The sequence below is a fragment of the Physella acuta genome, unplaced genomic scaffold, assembly GCF_028476545.2.
Source record: "Physella acuta isolate Inbredline_101_S28 unplaced genomic scaffold, ASM2847654v3 ptg000608l, whole genome shotgun sequence".
Classification (NCBI taxonomy): Eukaryota; Metazoa; Mollusca; class Gastropoda; family Physidae; genus Physella; species Physella acuta.
This window is the reverse complement of record NW_026732127.1, coordinates 295,971-322,951: the sequence shown is the minus strand read 5'-3', so window position 1 is coordinate 322,951 and position 26,981 is coordinate 295,971. Positions and strand designations below refer to the sequence as shown.

At 39.6% G+C, this 26,981-nt stretch overlaps 1 protein-coding gene and 1 long non-coding RNA gene across 3 annotated transcripts; both read right to left on the bottom strand.

The window, feature by feature from the left end:
- Positions 1–1,457: 1,457 nt before the first annotated feature.
- Positions 1,458–8,013, bottom strand: LOC131947835 (uncharacterized). Of its 2 annotated transcripts, none has more exons than XR_009387927.1 (4): positions 7,822–8,013; positions 4,307–4,473; positions 3,720–3,828; positions 1,458–1,941 (listed from the first exon to the last, which is right to left on the bottom strand). It is a non-coding gene; the product is annotated as an uncharacterized LOC131947835 (long non-coding RNA). The 2 variants fall into 2 exon arrangements; XR_009387928.1 differs by having other exon boundaries at positions 4,307–4,447; positions 7,822–8,012.
- Positions 8,014–8,576: 563 nt separating this feature from the next.
- LOC131947834 (glycerophosphocholine cholinephosphodiesterase ENPP6) lies at positions 8,577–24,349 on the bottom strand. Its single transcript, XM_059309182.1, has 11 exons — positions 24,206–24,349; positions 19,754–19,889; positions 17,460–17,568; positions 17,086–17,234; positions 16,433–16,598; positions 15,416–15,546; positions 14,993–15,163; positions 13,326–13,466; positions 11,414–11,519; positions 9,720–9,856; positions 8,577–8,700 (listed from the first exon to the last, which is right to left on the bottom strand). Exons 2-11 carry the CDS (start codon positions 19,877–19,879, stop codon positions 8,695–8,697), a joined length of 1,242 nt encoding a protein of 413 aa, XP_059165165.1. The 5' UTR covers positions 19,880–19,889; positions 24,206–24,349; the 3' UTR covers positions 8,577–8,694.
- Positions 24,350–26,981: the final 2,632 nt, after the last annotated feature.

The window sequence follows — 26,981 nt, the reverse complement described above, 5'->3', positions numbered from 1 at the left end:
TCATGACGTCACAATTAGACCCGCGTACTCTTGCAGTAATTCCACCAAGTACGCCAATTACGGTCCCACTAATCCAGGGATTACATTAAGTCTTATCCGTTCATACCTAGCTAGACTCAATTAAAGACTTCAAGCTGATCTCTTAGATAACAAGCAACTCCACAACTGGGCTTATGGGGTGACTTGCCGTGAAAGTTGGATCAATACGTATTGTTTCATCAGCACAAAGCCTACTATGTCTAATCATATACACAAACCTGCTATTCTTTGACGTCTGCCAGCTCTCTTCTGCCCGAGTTTTTGCACTTGACCAGAGGTGACCCTAGAAATATTCTCAACACATTTACAAATTTGAAAACGTAATACTGTTCTGGAGACGCCTCTGATTTCTAACAGCTTTACCTAAAGTTTTTGTCAATGTTGTGTTGACGGCTAGGAGATTTTTTTTTCCACTTCTTCAAGTTAAGCCAGCAGAAATCTTGTAGTAAACCCACGTCAACGATAATAAATTATGTTCTGTTTCAGTAAACGATAGAGTAGATAACGAAGATAAAAAGAAGATTGAGCCGATATGACAATGTCTGTGTATAGTACAGCCCATTCCGTTAAATACCAGACAGAATAAGAGGAGTCTGCTCATTTGTCTCCATGTCTTAGCACTTGAGAACATTTATAATTTGTATTTCAAATAGGAGATAAGACTATCTTAGTCAGTTTCGTTTGTGTCCATTGGAAAATTCGGTCTCTTGAGAGGTAGGGATGAACACGGTTACACATTTTGAAGTTAGAGTTTGTGTAGCATTACATAACTCAGAGAGTGTACCATGACTAATGAAGGTTGTTGTACAAATTTGTAACATAATTGATTTATAGACAGTGGGTTGACGTAATGGCTTTCTGTATTCAATTCATATCAGTCATCCCCCCTCACTCCTGCTGGAGTAAGGGCCACCAACTACAGCCAGAGTTCTCTGTCCTGCTGGAGTATGGGCCACCAACTACAGCTCTCCAGAGTTCTCTGTCCTGCTGGAGTATGGGCCACCAACTACAGCTCTCCAGAGTTCTCTGTCCTGCTGGAGTATGGGCCACCAACTACAACTCTCCAGAGTTCTCTGTCCTGCTAGAGTATGGGCCACCAACTACAGCCATAGTTCTCTGTCCTGCTGGAGTATGGGCCACCAACTACAGCCAGAGTTCTCTGTCCTGCTGGAGTATGGGCCACCAACTACAGCTCTCCAGAGTTCTCTGTCCTGCTGGAGTATGGGCCACCAACTACAGCTCTCCAGAGTTCTCTGTCCTGCTGGAGTATGGGCCACCAACTACAGCTCTCCAGAGTTCTCTGTCCTGCTGGAGTATGGGCCACCAACTACAACTCTCCAGAGTTCTCTGTCCTGCTGGAGTATGTGCCACCAACTACAGCTCTCCAGAGTTCTCTGTCCTGCTGGAGTATGGGCCACCAACTACAGCTCTCCAGAGTTCTCTGTCCTGCTGGAGTAAGGGCCACCAACTACAGCCAGAGTTCTCTGTCCTGCTGGACTATGGGCCACCAACTACAGCCAGAGTTCTCTGTCCTGCTGGACTATGGGCCACCAACTACATCTCTCCAGAGTTCTCTGTCCTGCTGGAGTATGGGCCACCAACTACAGCCAGAGTTCTCTGTCCTGCTGGAGTATGGGCCACCAACTACAGCCAGAGTTCTCTGTCCTGCTGGACTATGGGCCGCCAAATAAAGCTCTCCAGAGTTCTCTGTCCTGCTGGACTATGGGCCGCCAAATAAAGCTCTCCAGAGTTCTCTGTCCTGCTGTCTAGTCATGATTACTGAGGTTTCTCTGATGTTATTTTTCTACCATCCGCCCCCTGATGTAACCGTCATTTTACGATGACAATAGAGATGTATGACGTCACAGGACCTGTTCTGTTACATTCTATCGCACCGAGGCACTGAAATATCAACATCAACATCAAGTTTTACTTCAGCACTAAAGGGTGACACAGCGACATAACCATTGTACTACAGTCGACAGTCAGGCTACAATTTACCTTCAGTTTCTGTAGACAGTCAGGCTAGTTTTGTATTTAAAATGCTACAATTTACCTTCATTTTCTTAGAGTTCTTAATGTGGTTAAACCATAGACAAACTAGTCACATAACTGACAAACTAGTCACATAGCTAACAGACAAACGTTTACTTCCAGAAAACAAAACATGGATCAACGAATCTTTCTTCTCTTCACCATCATTACCTTGTCAACTGCTGAAGTGCAAACAGGTTGTTGTATTTTCTATCAAACTGTTGTTGCTGTTCTTTCTATCAAACTGTTGTTGTTGTATTTTCTATCAAACTGATGCTGTATTTTCAATCAAACTGTGGTTGTTGTATTTTCTATCAAATTATTGTTGTTGTTGTTGTGTTTTCTATTAAACTGATGTTGTATTTTCTATCAAACTCTATTTTCTGTTATTGTATTTTATGTACTTCTGAGTAGCTTGTTATTAGTTGACCTGAAGCTATTGTACGGCAAATAAAAGTTCCTTTACTAATGGGTTAGGGTTAGGGTTAGTTCCTTTACTAATGGGTTAGGGTTAGGGTTAGTTCCTTTACTAATGGGTTAGGGTTAGAGTTAGTTCCTTTACTAATGGGTTAGGGTTAGGGTTAGTTCCTTTACTAATGGGTTAGGGTTAGTTCCTTTACTAATGGGTTAGGGTTAGAGTTAGTTCCTTTACTAATGGGTTAGGGTTAGTTCCTTTACTAATGGGTTAGGGTTAGGGTTAGTTCCTTACTTATGGGTTAGGGTTAGGGTTAGTTCCTTTACTAATGGGTTAGGGTTAGGGTTAGTTCCTTTACTAATGGGTTAGGGTTAGGGTTAGTTCCTTTACTAATGGGTTAGGGTTAGGGTTAGTTCCTTACTTATGGGTTAGGGTTAGGGTTAGTTCCTTTACTAATGGGTTAGGGTTAGGGTTATTTCCTTACTTATGGGTTAGGGTTAGGGTTAGTTCCTTTACTAATGGGTTAGGGTTAGGGTTAGTTCCTTTACTAATGGGTTAGGGTTAGGGTTAGTTCCTTTACTAATGGGTTAGGGTTAGGGTTAGTTCCTTAGCATTTACCCACCTGTCATTAACCTTTACCTACCTGTCATTAGCATTTACCCAGCTGTCATTAGCATTTACCCACCTGTCATTAGCATTTACCTACCTGTCATTAGCATTTACCCACCTGTCATTAGCCTTTGCCCACCTGTCATTAGCATTTACCCACCTGTCATTAGCATTTACCTACCTGTCATTAGCATTTACCCACCTGTCATTAGCATTTACCCACCTGTCATTAGCATTTACCCACCTGTTATTAGCCTTTACCCACCTGTCATTAGCATTTACCCACCTGTCATTAGCATTTACCCACCTGTCATTAGCATTTACCTACCTGTCATTAGCATTTACCCAGCTGTCATTAGCATTTACCCACCTGTCATTAGCATTTACCTACCTGTCATTAGCATTTACCCACCTGTCATTAGCCTTTACCCACCTGTCATTAGCATTTACCTACCTGTCATTAGCATTTACCCAGCTGTCATTAGCCTTTACCCACCTGTCATTAGCATTTACCCACCTGTCATTAGCATTTACCCACCTATCATTAACCTTTACCCACCTGTCATTAGCCTTTACCCACCTGTCATTAGCATTTACCCACCTGTCATTAGCATTTACCCACCTGTCATTAGCGTGTAGTAGTTGGGGTAGGAGAGGGTCGGGAAGTCACTTTTCATGTACCCAGCTCGTACCCCAAGGTCAAAAACACGCTGGAAACTTTTAAGGTTGAACTGTGGATAAAACAGGTCGATTGGTGTTGCTGGTGTCGCTACGTAGGAACTGTTGCTGTTAATGTTGTCATTGTGGTATTGTTGCTGCTGATGTTGCTACATAGGTATTGCTGCTGTTGATGTTGTCATTGTGGTATTGTTGCTGCTGATGTTGCTACATAGGTATTGTTGTTGTTGATGTCGTTGTGGCATTGTTGCTGATGATGTTGCTACATAGGTATTGTTGTTGTTCATGTCGTTGTGGTATTGTTGCTGATGATGTCGCTACATAGGTATTGTTGTTGTTGATGTTGTTATTGTGGTATTGTTGTTGTTGTGGTATTGGTGTTGTTGATGTTGTTGTTAGATCAGTTTTTGATGCTATATACATAAATCACTTTTGAAGATTTAGTTTTATTAATGATTTATAAAATGCGATTAAAACTTTCTCATATAATCCCTAATCCCTTACTTTCTCATATAATCCCTAATCCCTTACTTTCTCGGCATAATCCCACCTAAATCCGTCAAGCAGTACAATCAATAGGGGTTCTGACGTTGTCATGGCAACACATGACCACGTGACACAGGCAAGCATCGCGAGCTCAAATGACGTCATAGTTCAACAGGAAGCTGTTTGCTGTAGACAATATGTGAAGCTGTTTGCTGTAGACAAAATCAACACCTGCAGCATGAAAAACTCGGCCTGCCCTCATTATTTGAGTCAGCAGATAATGACCAAGTTAAAAAATCAGTTTGAGTCTTTTAAGTCAGCAGATAATGACCAAGTTAAAAAAAAAAATTAAATCGTGCAGTAATGTACGCAGCAGTGTTTGAAGAGTTGGGTTCGACCAATATTGTTGACTAATATTGTCGACCAATATTGTCGACCAATATTGTTGACTAATAATGTTGACCAATATTGTTGACTAAGAAAAAAAAAATTATTTAGATTCACACATCAACGTGGTCGTAAAATAAAAAGTAATTATAAGAAACTTAAGCCTGGAAATAATTCAGATTGAAAATGTACAACATCAATGTTATAAAAGTTGAAATTCAAGAGAACTCGAAAATATTGTTTTGAGTTTAAGGCTACATTTCTAATTATTTTGATAACGCCTAAGTTATAACCCGAAGCTTCACTTTTGAAGGACGAGCATTGGTTGGCTGTACAGGAACTCCGTGATCGATATTCTAAAACAAAATTAAAAATAAAAGAAAAACCTCATATTAATTTGTACTCAAAAATTTACCGATAAAAATTGTTTTAAATAAAATTACTTTTTAAAACCAAATGTCTTAGTTCTGCCATGATGGTTGTCATTTTGTGTGGTAAAATATGCAAACAACAAAATTAATTTTGCATATTTACTTTCTCGCAATCGGAGTATAGAGTAAGTACTAGTGCGAAAAACTGAAATCGATATTTTCACAAAGCTCGACGTTTCAGACATCCCTGATTGAGAGAAACCAATTTTACAATCTTGTCTGTATATCTGTGTGTGTCTCTGTGTGTCTGTGTGTGTCTCTGTGTGTCTCTGTGTATCTGTGTATCTGTGTGTGTCTCTGTGTATCTGTGTGTCTCTGTGTATCTGTGTGTGTCTCTGTGTATCTGTGTGTGTCTCTGTGTATCTGTGTGTGTCTCTGTGTATCTGTGTGTGTCTCTGTGTATCTGTGTGTGTCTCTGTGTATCTGTGTGTGTCTCTGTGTATCTGTGTGTCTCTGTGTATCTGTGTGTGTCTCTGTGTATCTGTGTGTGTCTCTGTGTGTTTGTGTGTGTCTCTGTGTATCTGTGTGTGTCTCTGTTTATCTGTGTGTGTCTCTGTGTATCTGTGTGTGTTTCTGTGTGTTTGTGTGTGTCTCTGTGTATCTGTGTGTTTGTGTGTATCTGTGTGCGTCTCTATGTATCTGTGTGTCTCTGTGTATCTGTGTGTGTCTCTGTGTGTCTGTGTGTGTCTCTGTGTGTCTCTGTGTATCTGTGTATCTGTGTGTGTCTCTGTGTATCTGTGTGTCTCTGTGTATCTGTGTGTGTCTCTGTGTATCTGTGTGTGTCTCTGTGTATCTGTGTGTGTCTCTGTGTATCTGTGTGTGTCTCTGTGTATCTGTGTGTGTCTCTGTGTATCTGTGTGTGTCTCTGTGTATCTGTGTGTGTCTCTGTGTATCTGTGTGTGTCTCTGTGTATCTGTGTGTCTCTGTGTATCTGTGTGTGTCTCTGTGTATCTGTGTGTGTCTCTGTGTGTCTCTGTGTATCTGTGTGTTTGTGTGTATCTGTGTGTGTCTCTGTGTATCTGTGTGTGTGTCTGTGTATATGTGTGTGTCTCTGTATCTGTGTGTGTCTCTGTGTATCTGTGTGTGTCTCTGTGTGTGTCTCTGTGTGTGTCTGTGTGTGTCTCTGTGTGTGTCTGTGTGTTTGTGTGTGTCTGTGTGTGTCTGTGTATATGTGTGTGTCTCTGTGTATCTGTGTGTGTCTGTGTGTTTGTGTGTGTATGTGTGTGTCTCTGTGTATCTGTGTGTGTAAGTGTGTTTGTGTGTGTCTCTGTGTGTCTCTGTGTTTCTCTGTGTATCTGTGTGTGTCTGTGTGTTTGTGTGTGTCTGTGTGTGTCTCTGTGTATCTGTGTGTGTCTGTGTGTTTGTGTGTGTCTGTGTGTGTCTGTGTATCTGTTTGTGTCTCTGTGTATCTGTTTGTGTCTGTGTGTTTGTGTGTGTCTGTGTGTGTCTCTGTGTATCTGTGTGTGTCTGTTTGTGTGTCTGTGTGTGTCTCTGTGTATCTGTGTGTGTCTGTGTGTTTGTGTGTGTCTGTGTGTGTCTCTGTGTATCTGTGTGTGTCTGTGTGTTTGTGTGTGTCTGTGTGTGTCTGTGTGTGTCTCTGTGTATCTGTGTGTGTCTCTGTGTTTCTTTGGACATAATAACTTGAGTACCGTACATCTTAGTTGATGAAATGGCATACATAAGTATAACATCAAATGGTTTTTCAGAATCCTATCAATTGAGTACTATTTCTGATAGGTCATCGAATTTTCATAAATAAGTAAAATATGTAATTCTCTGTTATCTATCAAATTTTGAATAATTTCCGATTATCGGAAGTAGTAATTTACGCTATTTCCAATTTCTCAAAAACATATGAATTTATAAAGTACTAATGATCCGCACTATTATACACACATTGCTTGCTGTTCACTTGGTGCGAAGTTCTCTTTTCTACGAGATTCTATTCTATTTTAAAAAGTTTAAGTAAGTAAATATTGATTAAAAGAATGCCTATATCCCAAGTTGCCATACTTAGTAGTGTTATATAAGAATATTCGAGAAAGTTCAGGGGATATCACTCCCGCTTTATGTAAAATTGTGTTTTAAAACATCAAATACTTCCATGTTAAGCCCGCCATAAACAGTCATGTTTGTATAACAATATTTATTTAAATAACATCGTATAGCCTTTAAAAATATTTCCTTCAACATTTCGAGAGTATTCAAGACCGCGTCCATTGAAATAACTAAGGGAAATAACTGTGTTAGTTTTCAGCCTAGTGAACTGCGTTTTGTTTACCAATTTTTACAGGTGGTGTGGATGCTGTAAGGTAATCAAATTCTCCATTTCTGACGACTACAAATTTAAGTACATGGCGCATTATAACAATCACTTATATTGAAGATGGATTTCAACTTATATAGGCCCTCAGTAGGCCTTTATCACCTGTAAATATATCTTTAATATCCATCGACTTGTCTACTATGTAAACTATAGAAGAACCAAAGAAGGAAAATGGTTACTAGATCTAGAAAGTATAACAAAGGCTTGTAAAAAACGTTTCATTTGACATTAAAGCAGGAAAGCCAATCACATTGTAAGCATGTGCACTTACGACTTTTTCCTTATAGATGTTAGTTTTTTAAGGCAACTTCAACTAAACCAAGTAAAAACATTTTGAAGAAGATTAGATAGTTATCTAATATTTAGCTGGTGTGTTTCACACAGCTTGTAAACAAATACAGGTGTGTTGTTCTTACCTGAGTGCTGGGGTCAAGTGGGGAGCTGTCAAACACGGCACAGGTACACGCCGTCTCCTGACACGGCTAATCAAGTCATGACAGAATAATTACATGGCTAATTAACTTACAGAAGTTAATGAAGGTCAGAGCGGAATAAACATGTTCTCTGGTCTTCTGCTGGAGCTGTCAATCAATGACACGGCCCCGCCCACACATACACACGTGCCATTGTGTTGTTGCGCTCTGTGAAACTTGCACTTTAAGTTGTTTACAGATATTTGACTCGTAAAGACCACGTGACAGTTCTATCATGGCCGCTACAATATGAAAACAGGATGTGGCTCTCAGCCCATCCGTGGGGGGGGGGGGGGGGGTTAGGTCACGGGGAGAAGGTGGAAGGAAGCCAGTGTGTGTATACTGACCTACACAGTGTGTATATACTAATCTACACAGTGTGTGTATACTGACCTACACAGTGTATATATACTGACCTACACAGTGTGTGCATACAGACCTACAGAGAGTGAACCTATAGACCTTCTGAGTGTGTTGTATACCGACCTACAATACGTTAAGCATCGGGTTAGGTCAGGTTAAGCCCGGTTAGGCCCGGTTAGGTTTATTTAACGAACACAAAAATAGTTGAGGGAAAGAACTCGTGGGCAGGGAATCATTTTCTCAAATTAAACACAATTAAACACAAGTTAACACAAGTTAACACAAGTATTAGCTGAAGGATGTGTCTTCAAGTATGTAAACAACGTGAGACGTTTGTTCAAGATTTATTGTTCTGTTCCTGTTTCACGATACCAATCACGATACCACACGACGATACCACACTACGATACCACACATTGACTGATATTCGTCAGAAGAAAATCTATTCTAGCGTCAAGGCTGGAAAAAAAATCGAGATATTTTTTAAGCTTTATACTCCAGTCTAAGTGAACTTTATACTCCAGTCTAAGTAAAACTTTATACTCAAGTATAAGTAAAACTTTATACTCAAGTCTAAGTAAAACTTTATACTCAAGTCTAAGTAAAACTTTATACTCCAGTCTAAGTAACCTTTATACTCCAGTCTAAGTAAACTTTATACTTCAGTCTAAGTAAAACTTTATACTCAAGTATAAGTAAAACTTTATACTCAAGTCTAAGTAAAACTTTATACTCAAGTCTAAGTAAAACTTTATACTCCAGTCTAAGTAACCTTTATACTCCAGTCTAAGTAAACTTTATACTTCAGTCTAAGTAAACTTTATACTCCAGTCTAAGTAAACTTTATACTTCAGTCTAAGTAAACTTTATACTCAAGTCTAAGTAAAACTTTATACTCCAGTCTAAGTAAAACTTTATACTCCAGTCTAAGTAAAACTTTACACTCCAGTCTAAGTAACCTTTATACTCCAGTCTAAGTAAAACTTTATACTCCAGTCTAAGTAAAACTTTACACTCCAGTCTAAGTAACCTTTATAATCCAGTCTAAGTAAAACTTTACACTCCAGTCTAAGTAAAACTTTATACTCCAGTCTAAGTAAAACTTTATACTCCAGTCTAAGTAACCTTTATAATCCAGTCTAAGTAAGCTTATACTCCAGTCTAAGTAACCTTTATACTCCAGTCTAAGTAAAGTTATGAAATGGACGTTGGGACATTTTTAAAATACAAATGTAATACAGGCCTAGGCGTCTTGTGTCTGCATTTTTCACAACGTGATCGCTAGTCTGATCTTAACCACAAATTAGTCCTAATGCGTTTTAATTAGTCCTTATGTTAATGACAGTTTCAATTAGAACCTAAGTTTTTGACAGTTTTTATTAAAACATTGCGTTAATGCTCTTTAAATTGTTAGCAATAATAAAATATAATCTTAATTTAATGCAAAGGTTTTAAAATATGGGATAACAAAAAGCTACTTTTGATTTTTTCAAGAGTCGGTTAATCTTGAGTGATGACCCATTATTTGGGGCGGGGCGGAGTCCGAGAATGGAACACATGATGTTGTAGGGGTCGACAGCATTGATGTAGTCCACGGTTGACTGGGGTTTGAAACCTGGGAACAGAAGTTGCTCTAGCAGTTGCTGAAGTTATGACAAATCCTATGTGACATTTCGGATGGGCTGTCCGAAAAGTTGGACATAATATGGTTCATCTGTGTGGTAGAATGGTGACCCTTACTTAGGGTGTCGCCTAAGATTGTAAACTTCATTATTGTTCAAGATGGCTTAAACATTAAAAACTTCATTATTGTTCAAGGTAACTTAAACAATTAAAAACTACACTTACTTTCCTTTGATGTGATACCAATTTTATTTATCAAAGAGATAAAGAGATGCCTGGAAGAAACTCTGAGAGTATTATTCCTGCTAGTACCGCATGTTGCACACTAGTTAGGTGTTAAGTATTTATTTAAGTAGTTCTTGCTGTGCTACTTATTGGCAGTAACATATTTTATTGACCCGTGTATGTTTGTAGCCTACACGTGGTATTATCATTGATGTAACCTTTTGTTTACATTTGTTTTAGGGCTACAGTTTCCTTATTCATTATTCATCTCTAATCGTCGTACTACTGTTGTTCTACATCGCCATCATGGCTTGATGTACTGTTGAATAAATTCAATCAGTGGACAACAGCGTCGCTTCAATTTGTCCTAAATCTCAGGGTCAGCCCGTCTTAACCACAACTCCTGAGTGGGTAAAAAAAGCATCCCCACTGAGTGAGGGTTACATCTGCTAGATTTATTTCCATTCAAATACATGGCGGCCAAAATGGGCGGGCTTAGTTAGATGATGTCTAGATTAAGTTATTTTTTCATGTTTTGTTTTTATCCTGTATGCTTTCAAAAAAAAAAATAATGAAATTATTTTAGTAGGATGCAATATATAATTTTCTATAGTTTACAATACTTTTGAGTAAGTTTACAACAATGTTAAATAAAGCAATTCACATTTTGCTTACTTTTATTATGTTCTGCTTGATATTATCAGCGATTAGATTTAAAAAAATGTACAAATGACAATTTTGCGTCAAATTCGAATCACCCATTGTTAAAATTAGATCAGTATCGTTGAATAATATACAAAAATAACGATTTTAAGAATATATTTCTGAAATGACCATCAAATATTGTTTAAAAAACGGAATCACGGTATCGTTGTATTCGACTGCCGTTATTACCATTACGACGGTAAAAAATGTAGGTCAAGTGACAACCTGCCCTTACTTTATCTAACACCCAACAACTAGATTATCTCCCTTACTTGGTCCACCAACTAGATTATCTCCCTTACTTGGTCCAACAACTAGATTATCTCCCTTACTTGGTCTAACAACTAGATTATCTCCCTTACTTGGTCCACCAACTAGATTATCTCCCTTACTTGGTCCACCAACTAGATTATCTCCCTTACTTGGTCCACCAACTAGATTATCTCCCTTACTTGGTCCAACAACTAGATTATCCCCCTTACTTGGTCCAACAAAAAACTTGGTCTAACAACTAGATTATCCCCCTTACTTGGTCCAACAACTAGATTATCTCCCTTACTTGGTCTAACAACTAGATTATCCCCCTTACTTGGTCCAACAGCTAGATTATCCCCCTTACTTGGTCCAACAGCATAAAATATTCCCCTCATGTCTGCTTGATTGTTGTCGTACCCGTGGCTGGCGACAAATGTGGAGTTCTTCTTCGTTGGGAAACCGGAGAAAGGCTGAAATACAGTCAACATTGGGGAACCACAACATTGGGGAACAAAAGGGTGAAATACAGTCAACATTTGGGAACCACAACATTGGGGAACAAAAGGGTGAAATACAGTCAACATTTGGGAACCACAACATTGGGGAACCAAAGGATGAAATACAGTCAACATTGGGGAACCACAACATTGGGGAACAAAAGGGTGAAATACAGTCAACATTTGGGAACCACAACATTGGGGAACCAAAGGATGAAATACAGTCAACATTGGGGAACCACAACATTGGGGAACCAAAGAATGAAATACAGTCAACATTGGGGAACCACAACATTGGGGAACCAAAGGATGAAATACAGTCGACATTTGGGAACCAAAGACTGAAATACAGTCGACATTGGGGAACCACAACATTGGGGAACCAAAGGATGAAATACAGTCAACATTGGGGAACCAAAGGATGAAATACAGTCAACATTGGGGAACCAAAGGATGAAATACAGTCAACATTGGGGAACAAAAGGATGAAATACAGTCAACATTGGGGAACCAAAGGCTGAAATACAGTCGACATTTGGGAACCAAAGACTGAAATACAGTCGACATTTGGGAACCAAAGTCTGAAATACAGTCGACATTGGGGAACCAAAGACTTAAATACAGTCGACATTGGGGAACCAAAGGCTGAAATACAGTCAACATTGGGGAACCAAAGGCTGAAATACAGTCAACATTGGGGAACCACAACATTTGGGAACCAAAGAATGAAATACAGTCAACATTGGGGAACCACAACATTGGGAAACCAAAGGATGAAATACAGTCGACATTTGGGAACCAAAGACTGAAATACAGTCGACATTGGGGAACCACAACATTGGGGAACCAAAGGATGAAATACAGTCAACATTGGGGAACCAAAGGATGAAATACAGTCAACATTGGGGAACAAAAGGATGAAATACAGTCAACATTGGGGAACCAAAGGCTGAAATACAGTCGAAATTTGGGAACCAAAGACTGAAATACAGTCGACATTTGGGAACCAAAGTCTGAAATACAGTCGACATTGGGGAACCAAAGACTGAAATACAGTCGACATTGGGGAACCAAAGGCTGAAATACAGTCAACATTGGGAAACCAAAGGCTGAAATACAGTCAACATTGGGGAACCAAAGGCTGAAATACAGTCAACATTGGGGAACCAAAGTCTGAAATACAGTCAACATTGGGGAACAAAAGAATGAAATACAGTCAACATTGGGGAACAAAAGGATGAAATTCAGTCAACATTGGGGAACAAAAGGATGAAATACAGTCAACATTGGGGAACAAAAGGATGAAATTCAGTCAACATTGGGGAACAAAAAGATGAAATACAGCCAACATTGGGGAACAAAAGGATGAAATACAGTAAACATTGGGGAACAAAAGGATGAAATACAGTCAACATTGGGGAACCAAGACTGAAATACATTCAACATTGGGAAGCCAAAGGCTGAAATACAGACAACATTGGGGAACTGAATGTTTCGGTTTTCCAATTAGATTTCGCTTGAAATCTAAAGTGCATCCTTGAGTTCACCCAGCTCTGACGGGTACCTGACTCAGGTTAGGGAAGATAAGGCGGATGGGCATAGTGCTGACCACATGATTGATTCGTTATTCAAAGTGTTGGTTATTCATTTTCGATTCATTAATACCACATTCGATTGGGGAATAATAATTATTGATTAATCAAATCCACGCTCAAGTGAGGGTTAATCATGATTAACCGCAGACAGATCTATTAAAGAAGAGAAATAACTCCAACTGACATGAATTATGGTCCATCCCAGGTCAGCCACACATGTGAGAGGGGAGACATGCTTTCCATGCTTGTAGAAAAACCTGCTGGGAATGTCCGACTTTTTGTAGACTTTCATGTGAGGGCTAAACGTCTTTAGTAGGGTGTACACCTAGTGGGAAATTTTAAAGCGTGCTTTACAAACTACTAACTGTAGAGCACGCAATGGTCTACTAGATTAACGAACTCATTGTCTTATTCAATTTTTTTTTAAAATAAATATAATCATGTACAATAAATAGATATATTTTTAAACAGCATTCACATACGATAATGAAACGAATGTCTTTAAATAAAATATTGCATGACTATAAATATAACACATACAAGAGTTGATCTCTCATACAATTTCAGTAATGGGAATTCATGTGTAAATAAATATGAGTACCATCCATTTTACATCAGTACACATACATGCATATACAGATATATATATATATATATAGAATATATATATATTTATATATATATATATATATATATATATATATATATATATATATATATATACATATATATATATATATATATTTATATGCAGCTTGGGTGGGTGGGGGAGTGTTTACCTTATCCACAGCAGCTGGGGTGGGTGGGGGAGTGTTTACCTTATCCACAGCAGCTGGGGTGGGTGGGGGAGTGTTTACCTTATCCACAGCAGCTGGGGTGGGTGGGGGAGTGTTTACCTTATCCACAGCAGCTGGGGTGGGTGGGGGAGTGTTTACCTTATCCACAGCAGCTGGGGTGGGTGGGGGAGTGTTTACCTTATCCACAGCAGCTGGGGTGGGTGGGGGAGTGTTTACCTTATCCACAGTAGCTGGGGTGGGTGGGGGGGTGTTTACCTTATCCACAGTAGCTGGGGTGGGTGGGGGAGTGTTTACCTTATCCACAGCAGCTGGGGTGGGTGGGGGAGTGTTTACCTTATCCACAGTAGCTGGGGTGGGTGTGGGAGTGTTTACCTTATCCACAGTAGCTGGGGTGGGGTAGTGTTTACCTTATCCACAGCAGCTGGGGTGGGTGGGGGAGTGTTTACCTTATCCACAGCAGATGGGGTGGGGTAGTGTTTACCTTATCCACAGCAGCTGGGGTGGGTGGGGGAGTGTTTACCTTATCCACAGCAGCTGGGGTGGGTGGGGGAGTGTTTACCTTATCCACAGCAGCTGGGGTGGGTGGGGGAGTGTTTACCTTATCCACAGTAGCTGGGGTGGGTGGGGGAGTGTTTACCTTATCCACAGCAGCTGGGGTGGGTGGGGTAGTGTTTACCTTATCCACAGCAGCTGGGGTGGGTGGGGGAGTGTTTACCTTATCCACAGCAGCTGGGGTGGGTGGGGGAGTGTGTACCTTATCCACAGCAGCTGGGGTGGGTGGGGGAGTGTTTACCTTATCCACAGTAGCTGGGGTGGGTGGGGGAGTGTTTACCTTATCCACAGTAGCTGGGGTGGGTGGGGGAGTGTTTACCTTATCCACAGTAGCTGGGGTGGGTGTGGGAGTGTTTACCTTATCCACAGTAGCTGGGGTGGGGTAGTGTTTACCTTATCCACAGCAGCTGTGGTGGGTGGGGGAGTGTTTACCTTATCCACAGCAGATGGGGTGGGGGAGTGTTTACCTTATCCACAGCAGATGGGGTGGGGGAGTGTTTACCTTATCCACAGCAGCTGGGGTGGGGGAGAAAATGTTGGTCACAGCCCCAGCCTCTACGATGATCGTGTACAGGTTCGGCTCGCTGGTTAAGACAGGTGTGAGGTCAATGGTTCTAGACGTGTCCACAGGTGTCATGCCATGGTCTGACACCACCAACAGGTTGATCTGAAACTAAAAGATCAAGTCAAGGAGTCATTCAGTCATGTTGATAAAGTCAAGTTTTCTATGAATCGAGTCATTCGGTCATGTTGATAAAGTCAAGTTTTCTATGAATCGAGTCATTCAGTCATGTTGATAAAGTCAAGTCTTCTATGAATCGAGTCATTCAGTCATGTTGATAAAGTCAAGTCTTCTATGAATCGAGTCATTCAGTCATGTTGACTGATGGACTGTGTAAAGCCCGAAGTGTGTGAGTTCATTGACCTGTTTGTATCTGATGATGTAATCGATGACGTCACCCATCGCTCCATCTGCGTCACGAAGAGTCTGTGCTAATTGTGATGACTCGACGCCATACTGGTGGGCGATAGAATCCGTTGGTAGATAGTACACGACTGCTTGAAGGAATAAAGTGACAGAAACACAATCATTTACAGGGAACATTCAAGGGAACAGTCAAGGGAACATTCAAGGGAACAAATCAATTTTTAAACTTACATGTGTTTTAATGACAGAAGTATTAGACACAGTCAATACGTATGTGTGTGTGAGAGCGTGTAGTACTATGTGCGTTAATCGTTTCGTGTGTGTGTGTGTGTGAGCGTGTAGTACTATGTGCGTTAATCGTTTCGTGTGTGTGAGTAGGTGTGCGTGGGAATTTTAGTGAAGTTATATGTGAATATGTGTTTGTATATGTATCTATGAGTGTGTGTGTATGTTTGTGTAAATATATTAATGTGTATATGTAATTACTATGTGTGTGTGTGCTTGTGTTTGTGGATTTGTGTGTAGTTTTGTGTGTGGGGGTTTGTGTTTGTGGGTTTGTGTGTGTGGGTTTGTGCGTTGGTTTGTGTGTGGGGGTTTATGTGTGGGGGTTTGTGTTTGTGGGTTTGTGTGTTGGGGTTTGTGTGTGAGGGTTGGTATGTGGGGGTTTGTGTGTGGGGGGTTTGTGTGTGGTGATTTATGTGGGGGGGTTGTGTGTGGGGCTTTGTGTTTGTGGGTTTGTGTGTGTGGGTTTGTGTGTGTGGGTTTGTGTGTTGGGGTTTGTGTGTGAGGGTTGGTATGTGGGGGTTTGTGTGTGGTGATTTGTGTGGGGGGTTTGTGTGTGGGGGTTTGTGTGTGGGGGTTTGTGTGTGGGGGTTTGTGTGTAGGGGTTTGTGTGTGGGGGTTTGTGTGTGTGGGTTTGTGCGTGTGGGTTTGTGTGTGTGGGTTTGTGTGGGGGTTTGTGTGGGTGAATTTGTGTGTGTACGTGAGGTGTGAATGAGCCCAAGTACACGTGACCTGCCAAGTCCGTTGTTCCAGTGGTCAGCAGTTGCAGGCTCTCGTCTAGAGCATCCTGGAAGTCTTCCAACGTCTGCTCGTATGTAAAGTTACGACAGTAGGTTGGGGTGACGCCCCTGATGGTCACCTCACACCCCGGCCAATAGAACATGTAGCTGCTTTTCTTCTGGTGCGTAAAAAGTTTGTTCATCAACATAAGTTGGTTCATTCTGGGATTTATTTTTAGATTGAAGGTGATTATTTTACCAAAAGAAAACTACATCAAGTAGCGCCAGATGTTTATTTCAGTGTACATCATGTCACGGAGAATTATTGGATAGAAGTCGGGAAAAAATTAGTTCCAATATTTGGGGTTTTAATGTTGGAATATCAGCATTTTAAAAATACATCAAAACTGATGCGTCAATAAGTATAATAAGTTGCTTGTCAAATAGAGAAAAATTAATAAACACATACACAGCTCACACAAACACAACAATGCACCTTTACACACACAAACAACGGTACCCACCAATGACCCACCTGTAGACCCACCAATGACCCACCTGTAGACCCACCAATGACCCACCTGTAGACCCACCAATGACCCACCTGTAGACCCACCAATCACCCACCTGTAGACCCACCAATGACCCACCTTTCTCCACACCCACCTGTAAAACAGCTGTAACCCATAGAGGCTCCCCACCGTCCCACCAGTGGGCCTTGAAGGAGTCTTTGTTGATGCCATTGAGGAAAGCCTCGTGTTTGACGTCATCATACATGAAGTTGCCTGTTATACCGTGGCTTTCTGTGTGAAGACCTAGACAAATGTCAAGGACATTGAAAGGTCGCGGGTATACCTGGACACAAGGGCAATACATTTCAAGGTCATTTAAAGGTCGTCTATATACCTGGACAAGAGAGGCAACAAATGTCAAGGTCATGTACAGATCAGTTCAATTTTGCCACATTAGGTGACGTCTAAACATGTAGGCTAAACAAAGAATACCTGCAAGTGTTGAACCATTTGTTATTCTCGGCTCACCTGTCATAATAGTGTAGTAGTTCGGGAAGGAGAGGGTAGGGTAGTCACTTTTCATGTAGCCAGCTCTTGCACCAAGTGTATGAATGCGCTTCAAACTCTTCATGTCAAACTGGTGATTTTTATATATATCTAATATATAAAGCTCAATTCTGTATGTAAAAATAAATTTGTTTGTCGTGGACATACTTCAATGGATTTAAGTGTTAGACTATTATCGTGCGCATTTGTCTAAATTTATGAGTTAAAAAATTACTATTGAAAGTGTTGGGAAATAATTTTCATTTTTCAAACTGATAGTAATAATTGTCGGCATGTTCATTAAACACAATTTAAAAAAAATATCATCTTTTACAAAAATTCTAATTATGTCTTTATTTAGTCCTATAGCGCAAACTTCCCTTTGATAAATTAGGAAAACACAATTACTTCCCTTTATAATTAGTGGAAAAGAATTTACTTTTTATTACTTTGTTTTGGTGTTGGGAAAAAAATAATTACATAATTAGCGAGGATTGATCAAGAGAAATGTTGTAGGTATTTTACGGATAAGCTTGGAGTATTATAATTGTTCATTTGGTTTGGTTTGGCAACTACGTTCGTTTAAGTGAGTGCAAAAGACTATGAATTAGTTGGGGTACTTTAGTCGTTTATTAAGCTGAAACAGGCGATTCATTAAACACAATTTAAAAAAAAAATATCATCTTTTACAAAAATTCTAATTGTCTGAAAATTATTTATATTTAGTCCTTTAGCACTTACTTCCCTTTGATAAATTAGGAAAACACAATTCCTTCCCTTTATAAAACATTGCATTAGTGGAAAAGAATTTACTTTTTATTACTTTGTTTTGGTGTTGGGAAAAAAATAATTATATAATTAGCGGAAATTGATCAAGAGAAATGTTGTAGGTATTTTACGGATAAGCTTGGAGTATTATAATTGTTCATTTGGTTTGGTTTGGCAACTACGTTCGTTTAAGTGAGTGCAAAAGACTATGAATAAGTTGGGGTACTTTAGTCGTTTATTAAGCTGAAACAGGCGATTCTGCCCCGGGCTAGACTGTGAGCACTTTGCGTTTATGTTCGCGTTTGTGTTTTCATTGTGTTTAGGTTGGGTTTGCGTTAGTGGTTGCGTTTTGATTTGGTTCGTTTTTGTTCTTTCTTTTTTCGTTTTCGTTTGTGTTTTTTTCTTTGGGTTTGTGTTTGTATTTGTGTTTGTGGTTGGTTTGGCGTTTGGATTTGGTTTGTTTTCGTTTGCTTTTTCGTTTGTTTTTTTTTTCTTTGTGTTCGTATTGGTGTTTGTGGTTGTGGTTGGGTTTGTTGTTAGGGTTTTGTTTTCGTTTGCTTTTTTGTTTGTTTTTTATTTGTGTTTGTATTGGTGTTTGTGGTTGTGTTTGTTGTTAGGTTTTTGTTTTCGTTTGTATTTGTAATTGTGTTAGCGTTATGTTTGCGTTTTGTTGTTTTGGTTTTGGTTGGTTGTGGTTTGGGTGGGCAATGCCGGGTTTATGATGATTACTAAACACACAGGTAATGGTCTTTAACAGAAAGGTTTTTCACAGAAGCCATATATATATATATATCCAACAAAAACTTACCTTGTCCACGTAGTCCCACCTGACACCATCCAACAAAAACTTACCTTGTCCACACAGCCCCACCTGACACCATCCAACAAAAACATACCTTGTCCACGTAGTCCCACCTGACACCATCCAACAAAAACTTACCTTGTCCACGTAGCCCCACGTAGTCCCACATGACACCATCCAACAAAAACTTACCTTGTCCACGTAGTCCAACCTGACACCATCCAACAAAAACTTACCTTGTCCACGTAGTCCCACGTAGTCCCACCTGACACCATCCAACAAAAACTTACCTTGTCCACGTAGCCCCACCTGACACCATCCAACAAAAACTTACCTTGTCCACGTAGTCCCACATGACATCATCCAACAAAAACTTACCTTGTCCACGTAGTCCCACCTGACATCATCCAACAAAAACATACCTTGTCCACGTAGTCCCACCTGACACCATCCAACAAAAACTTACCTTGTCCACGTAGCCCCACGTAGTCCCACATGACACCATCCAACAAAAACTTACCTTGTCCACGTAGTCCCACCTGACACCATCCAACAAAAACTTACCTTGTCCACGTAGTCCCACGTGACACCATCCAACAAAAACTTACCTTGTCCACGTAGTCCCACATGACACCATCCAACAAAAACTTACCTTGTCCACGTAGTCCCACGTAGTCCCACCTGACACCATCCCACAAAAACTTACCTTGTCCACGTAGTCCCACCTGACACCATCCAAAAGAACAACGAGAAGTTTCTGGGACTGCAACGGTTTGAGCTCTACACAAGACCACGTGATCCAGGCCAGAAGAAACAAAGCGCGAGCTATCATCTTGTAAAAGCTGGTGAAAATTGAAATGTTTTTTTATGTTCTGTCTTCACGTATTTGATATGTCATAGATATTTGCTATAAGTCATGCAACAAACAACACTTATTTTTCGTTAAATAATGGATGTAGTGTAAGATTTTTTATAATTCAAACGCATCGTACTAAAAAGAAACCGGGAGTGATCTCCCCTTAACTTTTTCGAATATTCTTATATAGGGAATGGCAACTCGCGATATAGACATGATTTTTAATCCATTTTAAATTACTAAAAATTTAAAAAACAGAATAGAATCTCGTAGAAAAACTATTGCACACCAAGAGAAAGCACAAGTGCATAATACTGCGGAATATTATTAGTACTTTATACATTCACATGCGTTTTTTGAAAAATCGGAAATAGCGTAAATTACTATTTCCGGTCAACAGAATGTACTCAGAATTTGTCAGACGGTAGAAAATTAGATCTTTTACTTACATGTGAAATTTCATTTATCTATCTGAAATAGTACTCAAGTTTTGAAAAATTCAATGCAGAAAAAAAATTCCACTTCCGGTTATTGGAAATCGCTCAATAGTCGATACGGATCTACGATTTTGATATAATACTTATATATGAAATTTCATCAACCTAGCTGTAACGGTACTCAAGTTATCGTGTTTACAGACACACACACATACACACATACATACATACACACACACTCACACTCACAGACATACGGACAAGATTGCAAAACTATGTTTTCCGACTCAGGGAGGTGTAAAACGTCGAGATTTGCAAAAATCTTTTTTTTTTTGCACGATTACAAGACTTTCTCTATACTTCGTATACACGAGAAAGTAAAATATGTTACTTTAATTAAATGTTAGGGTGTTCGTTGGTTTCAATTGTCAGTAACATTTTATTAACTACTTTATAGTTGGTGATACTACAGGTATAGTAAAGCTACACATTTAGTGAGGCTACATACACACTGAGGCTACATGTACAGTGAGGCTACATGTACAGTGAGGCTACATGTACAGTGAGGCTACATGTACAGTGAGGCTACATGTACAGTGAGGCTACATGTATAGTGAGGCTACATGTACAGTGAGGCTACATGTACAGTGAGGCTACATGTACAGTGAGGCTATATTTACAGTGAGGCTACATGTACAGTGAGGCTACATGTACAGTGAGGCTACATGTACAGTGAGGCTACATGTACAGTGAGGCTACATGTACAGTGAGGCTACATGTACAGTGAGGCTGTATGTACAGTGAGGCTACATGTACAGTGAGGCTACATGTACAGTGAGGCTACATGTACAGTGAGGCTACATGTACAGTGAGGCTGTATGTACAGTGAGGCTACATGTACAGTGAGGCTACATGTACAGTGAGGCTACATGTACAGTGAGGCTACATGTACAGTGAGGCTACATGTACAGTGAGGCTACATGTACAGTGAGGCTACATGTACAGTGAGGCTACATGTACAGTGAGGCTGTATGTACAGTGAGGCTGTATGTATAGTGAGGCTACATGTACAGTGAGGCTACATGTATAGTGAGGCTACATGTACAGTGAGGCTACATGTACAGTGAGGCTGTATGTACAGTGAGGCTGTATGTACAGTGAGGCTACATGTACAGTGAGGCTACATGTACAGTGAGGCTACATGTACAGTGAGGCTACATGTACAGTGAGGCGACATGTACACTGAGGCTACATGTACAGTAAGGCTACATGTACAGTGAGGCTACATGTACAGTGAGGCTACATGTACAGTGAGGCTACATGTACAGTGAGGCTGTATGTACAGTGAGGCTACATGTACAGTGAGGCTACATGTACAGTGAGGCTACATGTACAGTGAGGCTACATGTACAGTGAGGCTACATGTACAGTGAGGCTGTATGTACAGTGAGGCTGTATGTACAGTGAGGCTACATACACACTGAGGCTACATATACAGTTAGGCTACATGTATAGTGAGGCTACATGTACACTGAGGCTACATGTACAGTGAGGCTGTATGTACAGTGAGGCTACATGTACAGTGAGGCTACAAACACACTGAGGCTACATATACAGTTAGGCTACATGTACAGTGAGGCTACATATACAGTGAGGCTACATGTACAGTGAGGCTACATGTACAGTGAGGCTACATGTACAGTGAGGCTACATGTACAGTGAGGCTACATGTACAGTGAGGCTGCATGTACAGTGAGGCTACATGTACAGTGAGGCTACATGTACAGTGAGGCTACATGTACAGTGAGGCTGTATGTACAGTGAGGCTACATGTACAGTAAGGCTACATGTACAGTGAGGCTACATACACACTGAGGCTACATATACAGTTAGGCTACATGTACAGTGAGGCTACATGTACAGTGAGGCTACATGTACAGTGAGGCTACTTGTACAGTGAGGCTACATGTACAGTGAGGCTACATGTACAGTGAGGCTACATGTACAGTGAGGCTACATGTACAGTGAGGCTACATGTACAGTGAGGCTACATACACACTGAGGCTACATGTACAGTGAGGCTACATGTACAGTGAGGCTACATGTACAGTGAGGCTACATGTACAGTGAGGCTACATGTACAGTGAGGCTACATGTATAGTGAGGCTACATGTACAGTGAGGCTACATGTACAGTGAGGTTACATGTACAGTGAGGCTACATGTACAGTGAGGCTGTATGTACAGTGAGGCTACATGTACAGTGAGGCTACATACACACTGAGGCTACATATACAGTTAGGCTACATGTACAGTGAGGCTACATGTACAGTGAGGCTACATGTACAGTGAGGCTACATGTACAGTGAGGCTACATGTACAGTGAGGCTTTATGTACAGTGAGGCTACATGTACAGTGAGGCTGTATGTACAGTGAGGCTACATGTACAGTGAGGCTACATACACACTGAGGCTACATATACAGTTAGGCTACATGTACAGTGAGGCTACATGTACAGTGAGGCTACATACACACTGAGGCTACATGTACAGTGAGGCTGTATGTACAGTGAGGCTACATGTACAGTGAGGCTACATACACACTGAGGCTACATATACAGTTAGGCTACATGTACAGTGAGGCTACATGTACAATAAGGCTACATACACACTGAGGCTACATATACAGTTAGGCTACATGTACAGTGAGGCTACATGTACAGTGAGGCTACATGTACAGTGAGGCTACTTGTACAGTGAGGCTACATGTACAGTGAGGCTACATGTACAGTGAGGCTACATGTACAGTGAGGCTACATGTACAGTGAGGCTACATGTACAGTGAGGCTACATACACACTGAGTCTACATGTACAGTGAGGCTACATGTACAGTGAGGCTACATGTACAGTGAGGCTACATGTACAGTGAGGCTACATGTACAGTGAGGCTACATGTACAGTGAGGCTACATGTACAGTGAGGCTACATGTACAGTGAGGCTACATGTACAGTGAGGCTACATGTACAGTGAGGCTACATGTACAGTGAGGCTACATGTACAGTGAGGCTGTATGTACAGTGAGGCTACATGTACAGTGAGGCTACATGTACAGTGAGGCTACATGTACAGTGAGGCTACATGTACAGTGAGGCTACATGTACAGTGAGGCTACATGTACAGTGAGGCTGTATGTACAGTGAGGCTACATGTACAGTGAGGCTACATGTACAGTGAGGCTACATGTACAGTGAGGCTACATGTACAGTGAGGCTACATGTACAGTGAGGCTGTATGTACAGTGAGGCTACGTGTACAGTGAGGCTACATGTACAGTGAGGATGTATGTACAGTGAGGCTACATGTACAGTGAGGCTACATGTACAGTGAGGCTACATGTACAGTGAGGCTACATGTACAGTGAGGCTGTATGTACAGTGAGGCTACATGTACAGTGAGGCTGTATGTACAGTGAGGCTACATGTACAGTGAGGCTACATGTACAGTGAGGCTACATGTACAGTGAGGCTACATGTACAGTGAGGCTACATGTACAGTGAGGCTACATGTACAGTGAGGCTACATGTACAGTGAGGCTGTATGTACAGTGAGGCTACATGTACAGTGAGGCTACATGTACAGTGAGGCTACATGTACAGTGAGGCTACATGTACAGTGAGGCTGTATGTACAGTGAGGCTACATGTACAGTGAGGCTACATGTACATGGGCTCCTTGATAATGTCAGGCTGCCTGATGTTTATTCAAAAACCTAAACGAAGATCAATAACCAATAAATGATCTAAATTAAAAATAAAAGTAAATCCGTTTCCCGGTTTGAAACATTACACGATTATAATTAACTTACCGACGAAACTACTTATCACTTTATTCTTAAATTGATGCACCATATATTATCAAATGATCTAGGAATTGACAATGATTGAAAAATTTCACAATGGTAGAAAATATGCGCACAACGATCTTCATCTATTGACGTTTAGAAATTGTTATGATTTCTGTAACCCTATATGAAATCCTATAGTTTAAAATAAAATTATTATCAACTGATCAATACAACAGATCGATTCGTATGAGTAAATTAAAGTAGGGGCGTAGGCGGAGGGTCGGGCCAGCAAATGTACAAATAACGTCGTGATAATTGTGTATATATATATATATATATATATATATATATATATATATATATATATATATATATATATATATATATATATATATATATATATACTAGACTACCCGTTATCCTTGGATAACTGTGGGTTTGGGGGATCATCCATAAATGACATCACGTCTGTTACTTATCGTCACAAATAAACCAGTCTGCATATTCAAAAGACGTCACACCTCAGATGTTTTTGTCTTTAAAAAACACCGATTTCGGGCGAGCATGCCGCAAACCACACTATCTCCTCATAAGCTTCACATGCCTTATGTCCCGACAAGTTCCGATAGGCAACTTTATCATTCACATGTAAAATAAATGAAATTTCAAATTAAATTTTATCCCAAATTAGCCATTTCTATAGTAAAAAAACAAAGATTTATATAAAATAATTAAGGTCTGAACTAGTTTAGTAAACAAACTCATTATTGGCTTAGATTCTAGATCTAGATTCTAGATAGAGATAGAGATCTCGATTTAGAATCTACGGCTGGCTTAAGTCTAGTTTTTCTTTAGCTCTAAAACTAGAACCTAGATAGATAAATTTCTTTTATTATCGCATTAGATTTGATGATCATTGAAGCAAAAAGAAAAGATTTATATCAAATATTTAAGGACTAAAATAGTTTAATAAAGAAACAAAAAATGTATTGTGTTTTTAGAATTGTTTTTATTTTTTACAAATTAACTTTGATTTGAGCTAGATCCTAGATTTTAGATCTAGAATTGACTTTCCTTTCCTCCGACAGCTGATCTGCAAAATTTATTGCATACTCAAATTAAAAGAACTGTTGAAAATTGACAATTGTGTTGAAACCTAATAAAATAGTAAACCGACAGAAAATTTAGCTTTATAATGCGTTAAACTTTTGAGTGGCCACGGAAGACGCCATTATTGTTGTAAAAATAGGGAATCATGTGACGTCACTCTAAGGTAAGTCCTTGTTTTGAACTTTTATAATTAAAGTGGTATACCTACCAGTGAATATATCAATAAATTAATTAATGTTTTTAAATAAATGTGTGATTAACAGTCTGTCTGAAAACAAAAATTGTTCTCTACCTACATACTATTTTACAGCTCGCCACATGGAGCAGATTCTCTCCAGTAGTCAATCAGACAAACACAAAAAACAAATAAATATTCAAACACGTAAACAAACTTGAGTTTTAGTAGTATAGAGATAGATAGATACACACACACACACACATATATATATATATATATATATATATATATATATATATATATATATATATACATACATAATAGGCAGATAGTCTTTTACATAAAAGCATATAAATTGTTTTATTTTATTTTTCTAAATATATGTGCCTACTTTTATAAACATGTAGGTTACAAGTAGCGTTTTTATGTTTAATTAAAAAAAAATAGCTGCTATCTTTGCATATAATGTTTTGATTAAAATCACCTGCAAAATGCCGCTTACCCTCATGATTAGGTGATTGGTAATATAATTATATTTTAATTAAAATGTAGAAATGTGCTAGGGATTTCGGAACAATTGAAAGAAGAAAAAAATGGAAGACGAGACCTAGACGAGTTAAGCAATGAGAGAATTATAGTGGTTGGACAAGTTTAACAATGATAAGTTGGACGAGTTAAACATTGGGAGGTTGACACACAGACAAAAGAATGCACACAACTGCTAGTCTCCCATTTATTGTGCACCGAATTAAGTCTTTAGTCAGGGGATGTTAGCACGTCAAACATTGGGCTATTGATTTTATTTCTTTAAAATATGTTCTGCAAATTAACTGACGTGGAAACATTTTCATCCGACAAGTTGGAACGTAACGCGGCCAACATGCTTGACAACTTGTCTGACAACTTGTCTGACAACTTGTCTGACAACTTGTCTGACAACTTGTCTGACAACTTGTCTGACAACTTGTCTGACAACTTGTCTGACAACTTGTCTGACAACTGACCCCAACGTCGCAGAGATAGGTCAACTACAACAGATATATCTTACACAGATTAAGGCTACATGACATTTAATATTGTGTGATCTTACACAGATTAAGGCTACATGACATTTAATATTGTGTGATCTTACACAGATTAAGGCTACATGACATTTAATATTGTGTGATCTTACACAGATTAAGGCTACATGACATTTAATATTGTGTGATCTTACACAGATTAAGGCTACATGACATTTAATATTGTGTGATCTTACACAGATTAAGGCTACATGACATTTAATATTGTGTGATCTTACACAGATTGAGGCTACATGACATTTAATATTGTGTGATCTTACACAGATTAAGGCTACATGACATTTAATATTGTGTGATCTTACACAGATTAAGGCTACATGACATTTAATATTGTGTGATCTTACACAGATTAAGGCTACATGACATTTAATATTGTGTGATCTTACACAGATTAAGGCTACATGACATTTAATATTGTGTGATCTTA